General features: G+C 34.5%; 1 protein-coding gene across 1 annotated transcript in view; it reads left to right on the plus strand.

Annotated features, from left to right (window-relative positions):
• Positions 1-13,316, plus strand: part of LOC129743438 (uncharacterized) — a 157,616-nt gene that overhangs the window by 128,187 nt on the left and 16,113 nt on the right. Inside the window, exons 7-8 of the mRNA XM_055735472.1 lie at positions 428-679; positions 6,042-6,170. Of these exons, the coding sequence (XP_055591447.1) occupies positions 428-679; positions 6,042-6,170 (381 nt within the window). The remainder of the gene's footprint in view (positions 1-427; positions 680-6,041; positions 6,171-13,316) is intronic.

Consider the following 13,316-nt stretch of genomic DNA (forward strand, 5'->3'; position numbering starts at 1 on the left):
GCATGAAATTTTATCGGTGAAAAGTGATGTCCTTTATTGTTAAGACATCTTAGAATTATGAAGTTAATTTTATAAGTCAGTGTTTTCAGTTTTGATCCATGTGCGACGCCTTTAAAAGTTCGGAGGCATCCTGACGAACAAGCGTGAGGTGATCAAAAGGTGGAAGCAGCACTTCGATGAACACCTGAACGGCGCACATGCAGGAGACCAAGACGGTGAGGGAGGGTACATCGCCGGCGTGTCAATGAAGTAGAGGAGCCACTCCCAAGAATAAGTGAAGTTAAGGAAGCCATTCGCCAGCTGAATAGCAACAAGTCGTCTGGTTAGGATGGCATCGCAGCTGAATTTATCAAAATGGGCCAGGACATGTTGGCCGATTGCTACACCGGTTAATGGTTCGGATCTGGGAACAGCTACCGGAGGCTAGCGAGCGATCGCTATCCTCAATGCCGCCTACAAAGTGTTGTCCCGAACCCTACTTCACCGCATAACGCAAAAAGATCCGTCGGAAGTCACCAGGCTGGCTTCATGGAGGGACGGTCTGCGACGAATCAGAACTTCACACTACGGAAAATCATCCAAAAATGCCGTGAACACCGTAAAAATCATGGCCGAGAACGGCTTCTCCGGGAAGCTGAGCCGACTGATTAAGGCTACGATGGTTGGAACGCAGCGCTGTGTGAGGACTTCCGATGAATTGTAGAATGAATTCCAGGTATGGACGAGGCGGCGAAAGGGGCGCAATGAGCGAGGTGGTTAGACAAAGTCCCAGCAAGAAAAAAATTCATTCCTGTTCATTATTCCGCCTCCAAATGAATAAATGGGTGATTTTCCGAAGCCTTTGAGATTCCGAACTTAGAATATTTTCGGTCTATTTTGTGTCGAGGTCCCTCTTCACGCACCACCACAGTTTTGAAGTTCATGTTTCCTATGGTTGGACGCAATTGCTGTTGAATGTGTTGGCACTGGGCGACCCGCTTGTTCAATGTTATTTTTCGGTTCGGTTGTGTTTGTTGGTGTTTTTTTCATAACACAACAGTGGACACTTGGGCAAATTGCTCAACTGTACGAGTTAGATTGGAGTTAAGTTCAAGGAAAAGACAAAAATGCAAAAGTGATGAGTGAACAGTAATACTTTTCAAAATTATGGAACGTTTGGAAGAAACCTACCGCTGAATGTTTTGAAAAAAAAAACATTTTAAAGGTAAGTGCACTTAAAATTCCATTCCACCTGAGTCTTGAATTTATTTCAAAGGATTTTTGATTCTAAATGTTAAATTCTGATGAAGAGTTTTGATTTCTTCTTCTGAATTCAGAATTCCAAAACTTAATATTCGTTGATTCCGTTAACGTTTCAGACTAAAATTTATGTTTATAAGAAATTTGATAAAATTTCGTCAAATTTAAACATGAATTATAAAAATGCTTTTTCTTATTTTCAAGTTCTGAATGTTGGGTTATGGATCATGAACCCAAAATTTTGAACTTATTTTTTTATCCTGAATATTCAGAATCTAATTCATAATATATTCCAAATGCAGTAATATATATTTTTATGTTAAAATATAGATTTCTGAAGAAAGTTTCTACAACAATCATTGAAAAATATTGAGAGTTTTTTATTCTTGATTTTTAATTTTTGAATTCTGAAAACCTGAGTACATTTTATTTATTTAGAATATTTTATTCCTCCAAATTTATTAAACAAGTCAAGATTGAACCACAAACTATAGAACTTTACGAAAAAATAAGAACAACGTTCTTGATTGCATTGGGACCTGTCGTTTATTTACGATTTTGTTTTAGCATATTTCTAATTATTGTTAATAATAAAAAATATCGCAAAAATGGTGAAAACTTCAAACGTTTCCAAATCTCGAATCCGGAACACCTCTGATAAAAAAGTTCTAAAACGTTTCATGTAATTTTCATTTTCTTGCATATTTATTTTCACACCATTTTATACGTATATTTATCACAATTAAAATTTATAAATATCGTAAATATAGGAAATCCAATTATTCATATCCGAAATTCCAACCTGATATCCATATCTGGAATCTGGATCTGAAATCTGAAACTTGAATCGGAAATCTGAATCTGAAATCTGAATCTGAGATCTGAATCATAAATCTGAATCTGAAATCTGAATGTGAAATCTGAATCTGAAATCTGAATCTGAAATCTGAATCTGAAATCTGAATCTGAAATCTGAATTTGAAATCTGAATCTTAAATCTGAATCTGAAATCTGAATCTGAAATCTGAATCTGAATCTGAAATCTGAATCTGAAATCTGAATTTGAAATCTGAATCTGGAATCTGAATCTGAAATCTGAATCTGAAATCTGAATCTGAATTCTGAATCTGAAATCTGAACCTGAAATCTGAATCTGAAATCGGATTATGATTCTGACATTTGAATCCTGAATCTGATATTTTCATCAGGTATCTAAATTTGGAATCGTAATCAAAAATTTGTCTGTTAAATGTATCGGAATCCTGAAACTGAATTCTGCATTTGAATTTCTGAAATCCGATAGCGAAATGTTGAGTGTGAATTCTGATTTATTTGATTGAATTGTATCTCTCTCGTATCTCTCTGAATTCGTATCTCTCTCTCTCGAGATTCGCCTTGATTGTTGAAAATTTGAATTGATTACGACTTTTCAATTGTAGCTGGAATATGTATTATTTTTTGCTATAACTCTTGTGACAAATTGTTTTCTATTTTCAGATGATTTAATTATTTTCACCATTTGTTTTTTGCTTTCTTTTACTTACGATTTATTTCATAAATGTGTATTTATTTATATTTTAGCATATCTTTTAATGCTAACATTGAAAATTTCATTCAAATAAATGCAATCCACCACTTATTTTGCAAAAGTTTTACATTGTTCGAATCAAATCCGAAATTCCTTCATTATTTAATGTTCTGCAATTGATTATATTGATTTATTGATTGCATTGCAAGCAACTTCCCACCACAATAAATTTTTTTACAACAATCATTCAAAATGAAAAAGGAAAATAAATGATCATATTCCCCACTATTCACCATAATTCTACCTCAACCTTCGCAAATGCCTACAACAAAACTCTAAGGTTGCTCTGCTGTTTTTTTTTATAAGTCCCATCGGCAAACTATTAAATCATTATAATCTCTCGCGCACCGGACGCGCACCGAATTATGAACGTCCACATTCACATACAAATCATATGGAAAAAAACGGACGCGCATCGGGAAGGATATACCGAATATCCCACCCTGGGGGAGGAAGACTGAAATTTGCTGTATCGTTTTCTGTATCGTTTTTTTTACTGTTCGGCAAAAAGCCAGCAATTGTTGATAAGATTTGTAATCGTTCAAATTTTAACTTTAGAGGATCAGTTTCGTGTGGCGAGTCATGTAACTCAGTTGTTTAGGTGCTAAATTTAGATTTAGCTATTTTTAGAACAACCATTAATCAAACCATTTTTATTTATCAGCTTCAAAACTTTAACGAAATTTGATCGACTCAATACGCCTGATCATGCAAGAATTTGCCAGAGCAAAACAAAACCTAATTAAATCATTGTTTATGCAAAACAAGTACTTTTTAGCATCAAATAAGTTTTATTAAAAATCACTAAATAAGAAAGTAAAATTTTGAACTTTCGCACTGGTCGGTAGATTGATGAGAGAAATTTGACGTTTGAAAGATTTTTTTCTTTTTTTATTCAGTCTTCCTCCCCCATATCCCACCATCCCATGCTCTCTTCGGGCATCGTGCTTTGCGGTACGATATCCAAGGGGCTTTTTTTCCGCTTTCGGAGCTTTCGGATGAATCACAAGGCACTCATTCGAAGGTCGCGTTCACTTCGGCGTGTATCGCGACAATTTTGTTTCAACTGCAATTTCGCAGTTGCGCTCCGGATTTATTTCGCTGCGAAGCGGAAAATGAATTCAAAAAATCACTGGGGTGGAGCGTGATCTGACGACTGTAGGATGCCCGAGAAATTGGAGAACGGTTGCCATGGACCGAGTGAATTGGAAGAATATTGTTTAACAGGTTATGTCATGAGACGGAAAACCATGTAAATAAATTTAAAAAAATATAATTGATTTTTGCCCACTGTGCTTTAGTGCCAGGATGCAGATTCTCAACATGCGGTCCCTACAAATTCTTGTCTGCTTTCCACAATGGAACAAATCCTTCTGGTACAACCACCCACTCTCCATTTTCCAGCCTCACGCGTTTTTCCATCCCTAATCCGTAGGGTACAAATTAAAAGCATTGGATTTCATCTCACGCGAACATTACTCGAAACGAAATTGTTCGACCATTATGACAGTAAGTAGAACAATTCCCCTCACAATGAGTAATCGGTGTTTGATCATCGAAATCTCCACAGGGGGCCAGGAAACCATCCTTTCCTTATACCCTTCTCCATACTAGTATCTTATCCATACTTTCTGCCAAAGGCAAAGCCCCCACAAATTCACACTAAGTAGGGCAACTGTGTGGTACCAAATAGTAATTTCGATTGTCTGCGAAGAAAGAAAGAAATGGAAACCGGGAAAGCAGAAAGCCGAAGCACGTTGATCCCTTTTGTGGGACATTTTTTTCTCGACTTTCTCGTTCAGGATGCCGACAGACCGGTTATGCGCTCCGTTTGAAACGAATGGAGAATAATTTCCTGTTGTTGAGCCGAAGGAACAGAAACGAAGCTAGTCTTAAACAATAGACTGCACCACACTTACACAAACACCCATACACACTCACACAAACTTTCTCACATTGCTGGGTTCAAGTTTTCTTGGGGCCCCTCATTCGCACAAATACACTACTGTACACAGATACGTGCTAAAGTCTTAAGATTAAGGGTCTGGTACGATTTCCTTTTCGTTTTTTTTTCCTGGAAAGATATCCCTCTGGCTAGCGGAAGAAAATGTGTCTAGATTGAAAATGGCTTACCGGATGACAGCACAACGACAGCGGACACGGAACCGGAAATTTACGAACGATGGTGTTGAAGAATCCGCATCCGGATGTTGCGTAATCTGCGGGTTTCACAGTTCGATTTCACCGTTTTCGATTCGATAATCGGGAAATTACTACCGATGAAAGTCAGATTGTGACTCTTAAAATAAAACGCTTAATTGGGAAAAAATTAAGAAAAAAGATCCAATTCAAGCATGAATTGTAAGGGAGTTTTCTAATTAAAAAACTTTTATGCAATCCCTTGAAATACTTTCGCACAATTCCGGAGCAAGGGTGCTTCTAAAATCATCAATCATGACAGCTCTAAATTCATTCAGCAAACAGAAAGCTCCCTTCCACCCCGAAGGAAAGTTCGAAACTTGCTGACATCGGAAACATCGGAAAGCAGACGAAGGCCATCATTTTGCAACATTAGAATTTATTCACGCACAAAACCTTTTGCTCCGTTTTTCTGACCGAGTTTCTGGGGAAAATGTGTTTTGCAGTGGACAATAAATCATCTGCCTGTCTTTCTGCCTGCCGAGCGAAAGTCAGACTTGAACCTAGGTCATCGAACAATTTGGAATAAAATGAGTAAATACTCCCTTCCTTTTAAATTGTTTTGAAAATTTCTGATTGAAGGAATAATTTGCTATATTCAAATTTAAAGTAAATATTGAAAAAAAAAACCAAAATTTTAATATTTTCAACTGTTGTGTTTGTGCGAATCAAAATTGACCTTGTTTTTTTGAAAACAACTCAATGCCCGAAATAAAAACCACACATTTCAGAACAACATTACTTTCTCCCACTTCTAGGACCAAACACAGCTGCTTTGAATACCGAAAATATTTTTGCTTTCTCCCGATGATTTATTGTTTCCGGCGAATTGTCATTCATGGTGTTCGTCTGTGACCAATGTTTTTCCATTCGGGACGATTTTTCATCATCCATAACCCCTGCGGGGGTGCTTGTCTAGTAAATATGTAGAAAAAAAAACAGAAGAAAAAGTTAATGTTTCTGTGACACTCGATTGATTTCTTTTTCTGTTCTTTCTTTCTCCTGAATTTTGCAGTTTTCGGAGATGGAGCAGCGCCTGAACGGGTCCACATCCCGCACGATGGCGGCAATATCATTAGGTTTTATAGTGATCATCACCCCCTGGACGATACAGGAGATCGTGGCCACGTGTACGGGATCGAAGGTGAGTTTGAGTATCAACCATGTACTGTGAATATAAAAATCCAAACTTTTTTTTAACTGAATTATCCAAACAAATCTTGCCGGTAGAATAGCCAAAAACGTTAAATCCTAGGATAGGTTGGTTATATTCTAATGATTACTGTTCCACATACCAGATTTTCTTATTCTAAACCACATGAACATTACCTTCTGCAAGTGTGAAAACAGAAAATGCACCAATCTTAAGACACAGAACTCCTGTTTAAGATCTTTAGATCAGACCGTCTGGACACGATTATAGACTAAGGTTTACAGATTGCCTGGTTTTATTAGGATTTGCCCGGATATCTATATATATATAAAAAGCAATTTCTGTGGGTTTGTTTGTTTGTCCTCTATAGACTCAGCCGTCTTAAAAGCTAGAGGTCTGAAATTTGGCATGGATGCTCATTAGGACCAGGAATGATGAAAAATGTTTTCAGATTTTCGAATGACCCCTTATGAAGGGGGTCGTCCATACAAGACAAATATTGTTTTCGCGATATTGACGTTACTTTTCGTCGGATCGTGTTGAAAATTTGCACTTGAATGTTTTGAAAGACGGGCAATTGATTTCAGGTGTCGAGATGTGTGTAAGAAGTCAGCCAAAGGGGTCGTCCATTTAAACTTTTCGCTGTTTTTGCGATATTGACGTTATTATACATCGTATTCAGCTGAAAATTGGTACATGATAGTTTTCTGTGACGTGCAATCGATTTGAGGTATCAAATTCAGTGTGAGGGGCCGGCAAAAGGGGACGTCCATATCAACTTTCCAATACTTTAATGATTCTGACGTTTTCATACATCGGATTGGGATGAAAATTTGCACATAGGAGTTATTAGGGACAAACAATTGATTTCACTTATCCTAATTAAAAACAAGGGTCGGCTAAGGGGGTCGTCCATATTAACTATTCACTGTTAATGCGATATTGTCGTTATTATACACAGGATGCACTTGAAAAATGGTACACGAGAGTTTTGAGCATTTTGAGGGACGAGCAATGAATTTCAGGTATTAAATTCAGTGCAGTGGGCCGGCAAAGGGGGTCATTCATATTAACCTTTCAATATTTTTGCAATATCGTCGTTATTTGACATCGGATTGGGATGAAAATTGGCACAAGGTAGTTTTCGGGGACGGACAATCGATTTCAGATGTCAAATATTTTGCCAGGGGTCAACGAAAGGGGTCGTCCATATTAATTATTTTTTTAGCAATATTGAGCGTTATTATGCAATGGATTGCTTTGAAAATTTGCACACGGGAGTTTTGAGGGAAGGGCAGTCAATTTCAGATATCAAAGATTGTATAAGAGGACACCGAAAGGTGTTTATCTTTTTGGGAATAATAGTGTCGTTATGCAATGATCGAGTCAAAATTTATACACGGGGGTTTTTTGGCACGGTCAATTGATTCCTTATTTCAAATTTGCATAGTAGCAGACGACAGAAATAGTAATCGTCCAATATTATTGCAATTATTACTCAACAATGAATTCGGAAGTACATCTGGAAAATTTTCGGCAATTGACTTTCATACAAAGTGTTCATAACATATTCCAAGTTCAAAGCGAAACGGAGTTCGTATGGGATCAGCTAGTTTGATATAAAATTTAGGAAAAGTGTGGTTCGGCCCGGTTGTCCGAATTTCATTGAAAAAGCCCGGATGTTGCACCTATTTATTCTCATTCTCATTCTCAAATCAACGAAAAAAAAAACAAATTTGTGTTGTAATTTTTTAATTAAGGCTATGATCATTTAGTATCCGGGCACCTTTAATAGAGCTCGGATATGCAAAACTTTAGTAGCGTTGTATTGGTTATGAAATCGACTATCTTGCCTATTTTTGATATATTTTTAAGTTTACGTGTGTTTGAGATATTTACGACGCAAAAAGGCATGGTAAAAATAATTTTGCACAAATTTGCTCCTTTTACGCATTTTTCGCCTCGAAAATTCTTCATTGTTGACTTGAAAGCTTATGAACAGTTGATTTTTTTTCGGACCAAATGGTTAAGAAGTATAAGGAGCCACTCTGAGATGCTCACGAAGTTCAAACCAGGCATCCTAGTGGAACCCTTGATCTTAAATATGGTAAAAAGTCTATGGTTATTGGGGATAACTGAATGAAGACTCCTTAAATAATGCAAAAAATCCATTTCTGGCAGGCAAAAAGTTTTGCCTGACTAGTAGACACCAAGTAAATAACTAATAATGATCAGTTCCAAAGATTGTAATCTGTGCATCCGGTTTTACGCAATATGACAGATGTGTTCTGATGGACAAAAAAAATTTACCGGATTTAAGAGATTAAATTCTTCGAGATGCCTACTCATGAAAAGGTTCCAACGCGATTCCAATTGCTTTTTCCAGATGAGTTTGTGTTAAATAGCATGAATTTGCAAAGGTTTTGCTTCTGTGGTAAAAAAATAAATCAATACAAGACTAAAAAAAAGTGTGCAAAGATAAAAAAAGAGATTTTATGAAAAAGTTAGAGTATTTCTTGAAATCATTGATAAATATTTTTTTTTATATTTTTACATTGAATGTCATATTAACACCTTCTTTTCCTCCATAGAAAGTTTTTCGATCAAATGAATAGTTTTTAAAATACACACGTTTGTAACTGCCCGGATACTAAATGATCATAGCCGTATGCGTCCAAACCGAAATGTTTTTGAGCAGGTTTCATAAAAATAATCATGAAAGGATATTTTGAAACCTAAAAAACAGTTTCAGATCTGCTGGTATATTAAGATGAACAAAAATTGTCAATTTTTTTATTTTTTAACTTTTAATGAAAAATTCCTAAGTTTTATATAAATTTTCTCGAATAGCTCTTTAGTCAACAATTTTGAAATTAAATGCCTGGATTTTGCCAGATTTTTGGATTAAATAGCCCGGATTTGTTCGGCCTGAATAAGTGAAAAAGTGAAAAGTGAAAAAAATTCTGGCAACCTTATTTTAGACCTCTTGTCTGGTTTTCATAACGTTACAAAAATTAAACTTTTTCTGTGTACCCTTGAAGTTTATATTATAAAACATGTTTCAAATTTTCTTAACATTCTGAGTGCCTTCTAAAGTGCGTGATATTTGACCAGGGGGCTGTCCAAAATAATGGTGAAGAATGAAAATTCCTGAACTTCCTGAACGCGCAAAGCTAATAATTTTCTATTTCCAGAACATTCTGAAGTTTGTCTTCAGAATTTCTTTGTCAATTTCTTCATAATTTTCAGCAAAGATGGGTTCCTGATATTTTTTGTACATATTTACATATGAATTTTTTTTAGTGCATATGCGAAAAGTGAATCCCGAAAACAAATTTACGATACATAAACTTAAGAAATACAGTTGTGTTCGAAACAATAGCAGTTCCACCCTGTCTCGTTTAATTTTTTATTCATAATCAAAAAAATTAATATGGGTTGGTGAAAATAAAAAAGAATATTATTAAGGAATTGTTCCTATGAAGTATTGTGCGTTTTTAAACGAATTTTAAGAAAACACACGTTTCCAGCTGCTCCAAACAATAACCGTGCTTAACAAAAACTCTACAAAAAGCTAAATAAATACTCTTCACTGGTCGAATACATTTTTTAAATTATCATCAAGAATAAAAGTTTAAAAATTGTCTTTCCAGTATAAAAATAAATTTTGGTAAGGTGGCAAGCAAATCACCTTGGTTAGTGATGAACCACTTATTAAAAATCTGTACTTAAAACTTCCGACAACTGGTAAATTTTCTCTTGTATTATAGTTTCTCTTAGAAGACATATTTGAATTTCAAACAAAATTTTAAAAAGACGGTTATGTTTTAGTTGTTAATGTTCAGAATTAGTACGCATTACGTATTTCTATTTTACACTTGCTGTATGGTTTTAAGCTTGTCCTCTTCTATATTTTTTTCAAAGAACTTGAAATTTTTTCACTTAAAGCTAGGTTAAATTTTTAAGGTGATAAAAATACTTTATTCTGCTGGAATGTACTATCTTTTTATTTTAGGAAAAAATTAAATGAATGATATTGGTTTGCTATTTTTTCTTGTTTCCTAGTCACGTTGTAATGATGTTTAAAATTTGTTCAGTTATTTTAAATTTGTGGAGAATCGATAGGTTTGTGTATGATTTTATAAAAATTGCTATATGCTTCAAGAAGCCAGACTTTTTTTTAACGTAAATTTCCATTGAAATAAGTTCAATTTTCAAGAAGAAATTATGATAATTAGTGTGTTAATTTAATCAAAAATATCATGAACCCAAAAATTGCATCTCGTCAGGTCATAAAAATAATAAAATTATTGGCTGTATTTTGTGTAATTCAAGCCCTTTTTTGTGAGCATTTAAAAATATCGAAAACTACAATACCAAAAAAAAAAAAGAAAAATAGAAAATAGAACAAATGAAGTCTAAAACAAACTTATTGCATAATTGTTGCAGTTTTTATCTCCTCAAATTAAGAAACATGTGTATGAAATTAACAAAAATGCAGAATTACGACCAGTCACGCTACATAACCAGTAATTTTTGTGTAGGAAAGTTCACTTTCTTCTATACATAAAAATTAATGTTTGTCTGTCTGTTCCATAAAGGCTCGGAAACTACTGAACCGATCGTCAAAGTTGGCGTCTAAGGGGGTTTGAGGCCGGATTTGGTTTCTATAAAAGTTACAAATCCCTTCAACTTAAGGGAGGAGGTGATTCCATACAAACTTTACGTAAAATATGACACAATCCATACATTTAATTAGTGATTTTCATCACATTTCTCACACAAACGTATTTTAACATAATTAAAAGATTTATTTTGGTGGTAGACATGTTTTATGTATTTGGACCAATAATTGTAATTGCAAATATTTTTGTAGGAAAGGGGGAGGGGGTTCTTACACATTCATTCAACTTTCAAACGATTTTGATCAAATTTGGCACATAATAAAATTTTTGATGTCATAAGGTTATTTGAAGATTTTTAAATGTTTACCTTTTTCAAAGGGGTCTCCTATGAAAAAAATTCAGGAAATCACAGGAAAATCTGTAATATCACAGAATTTTGAGCAAATTTAGAGCACAGAATCTGTGACACAGAACACAGAATTTTGAAATTTTCATAGATTTCACAGAATTTTAGAATTTTGAATGGATTCCCAAAAAAAAATTTTTTTTTTTGAACAATATAAAATTTTAATTTCTTACTTCGAATAAGAAAGTATGATAAGGTTGGTAATGGTAATTGATTTTCCCTAACTAAGATGTGAAAACTACCCAATTTATTATGAATTATTATGAATTCAAGGGAATAACGTACCAATAATCCATCACAGAATTTTTGGGTTAAATCTTAAATCACTGAAAGTCGGAATTTTTTTTCTTAATAACACAGAATTTTGTTTCGGCAACCTTGGGGGAGGGCATACAAATTTAATAAAACTATGATACAATTCGAGCAATTTCCGAAAACTACAAAACCGATCATAATGAAATTTGGTAGATAGCAATTTTTAAGACCCTTCGAATCCAAAAAGCGGGGGTTTCCATAGAAAATTATGAAAAATATTATAAAAGCCTCGATGAATTTCTTGTTAAATATTGATATACCTAAGCGTTTCGACAGAATTGTCGATGATTTATTGAATTGACATGACATTTTTTGAAAAATTTTTTAACACAATTTTGGATTGATTATTTATTGTGTTTATGATCCCTCCTAGTTTTTCTCCTTCAACCTTCAAACAATCAAGTTAAGTGCGGACCAGAGACTTTTGAATAATGATGAAATTTTATTCAATTTCAATTTATTCAAAAAGATTTAACAAGCTTATACAAGATTCCTTTTAATTTAACCACGGTAAATGAGCAACTTCAGGTATCAGAATGGGGGTAGGCTTAATAGCGGCACGGTACCAACTTACTACCTTCTTCAGTGAGCGTTTTCGATTGAAGAAGGCAGTAAGTATCGAGCTAAGCTAAGTAAGCTATCGAAATAACGGTATAAGAACTTTTCATTTACCGTGGTTAAATTGAATTAAAAGGAATCTTTCGATTGCTTTGATTCACTTGAATCATTCAACCAAGTAGGCTCACAACACAATAGAGTAATAAATACAATTAAAAAATGAAATTTCAAAAAAATACTTCGAAAACAAACTAAAAAAACTTATTAGTAAATACAAAGTATGATTCAGCAGTAAAAGACATAAGAAATAAACAAATAAAAAATTCCCATATTGTGAGGGTTTCATGCGATTTTTAGTCATTGAGCGGAAGCCGTCATCTTGGATTTCTAGATGGCGTCAGAAATCGAAATCCGACTTCAACTCATGGTTGATTCCACGGGTAATTCACAACCAGTCCCTTAATTATTTCATTTAAAAACCTGTTCTCAGTTACTGTACCAATGATTAACAACTCAGAAATTGGGATCTCATCCTACGCGTTTAATTGGTTGGTTTGCGAGAGAAACGTCAAATTGAAGCTATTCATATGGTCCTCATAAACCCGTTATAAAACTTATTAGTTATTTATCTAACCACACTAAAGCTATTAAGCATTGAACTTACTAACGCCATGTTGGTTGCAAAATCCAATTGCACAAAATGACGCCATGTTGATGAATTCACAATGCAAAGAATTTGATAATATTTTTCAGGACTATTTTCAATCCATAATGTTTGCAATGTTTTATGGAAGCTTTATAAAAGCTTTGGTGACCAAAATTTGACAGCATAATGATTTTATCGAAGTTTAAAAAATTGGTCATGATGACATTTCTAGGATAGGGCCAAATACACAAATTTTAGCTTTTTTTTTACGAACACACACATATAGGAGATCTCAGTGAAACTTTATGTTTCTTTGAAGAGATCTAATTTCTACCTAAGACTAAAGCGTACACCTTTCAAGGATATGGCTAGCATCCTACTAATGCTAACATCACCAACCCACAGAAAGAATGCTATGTATGCCGCGACTGAGACTCGATCTCATGATCTCTGACTTAACAGACCTGAACACTATCCTCTAGGTCACTGTCGGAGGCTTATTTAGAGTTTTGGTGGTGCATAAATGCGCTTCAGCTTTTTATGAAAATTTATTTTACAGTCCTAACAATGTTGTACTGACCAAAATA

This window comes from Uranotaenia lowii, chromosome 2 (genome assembly GCF_029784155.1).
Source record: "Uranotaenia lowii strain MFRU-FL chromosome 2, ASM2978415v1, whole genome shotgun sequence".
NCBI lineage: Eukaryota > Metazoa > Arthropoda > Insecta > Diptera > Culicidae > Uranotaenia > Uranotaenia lowii.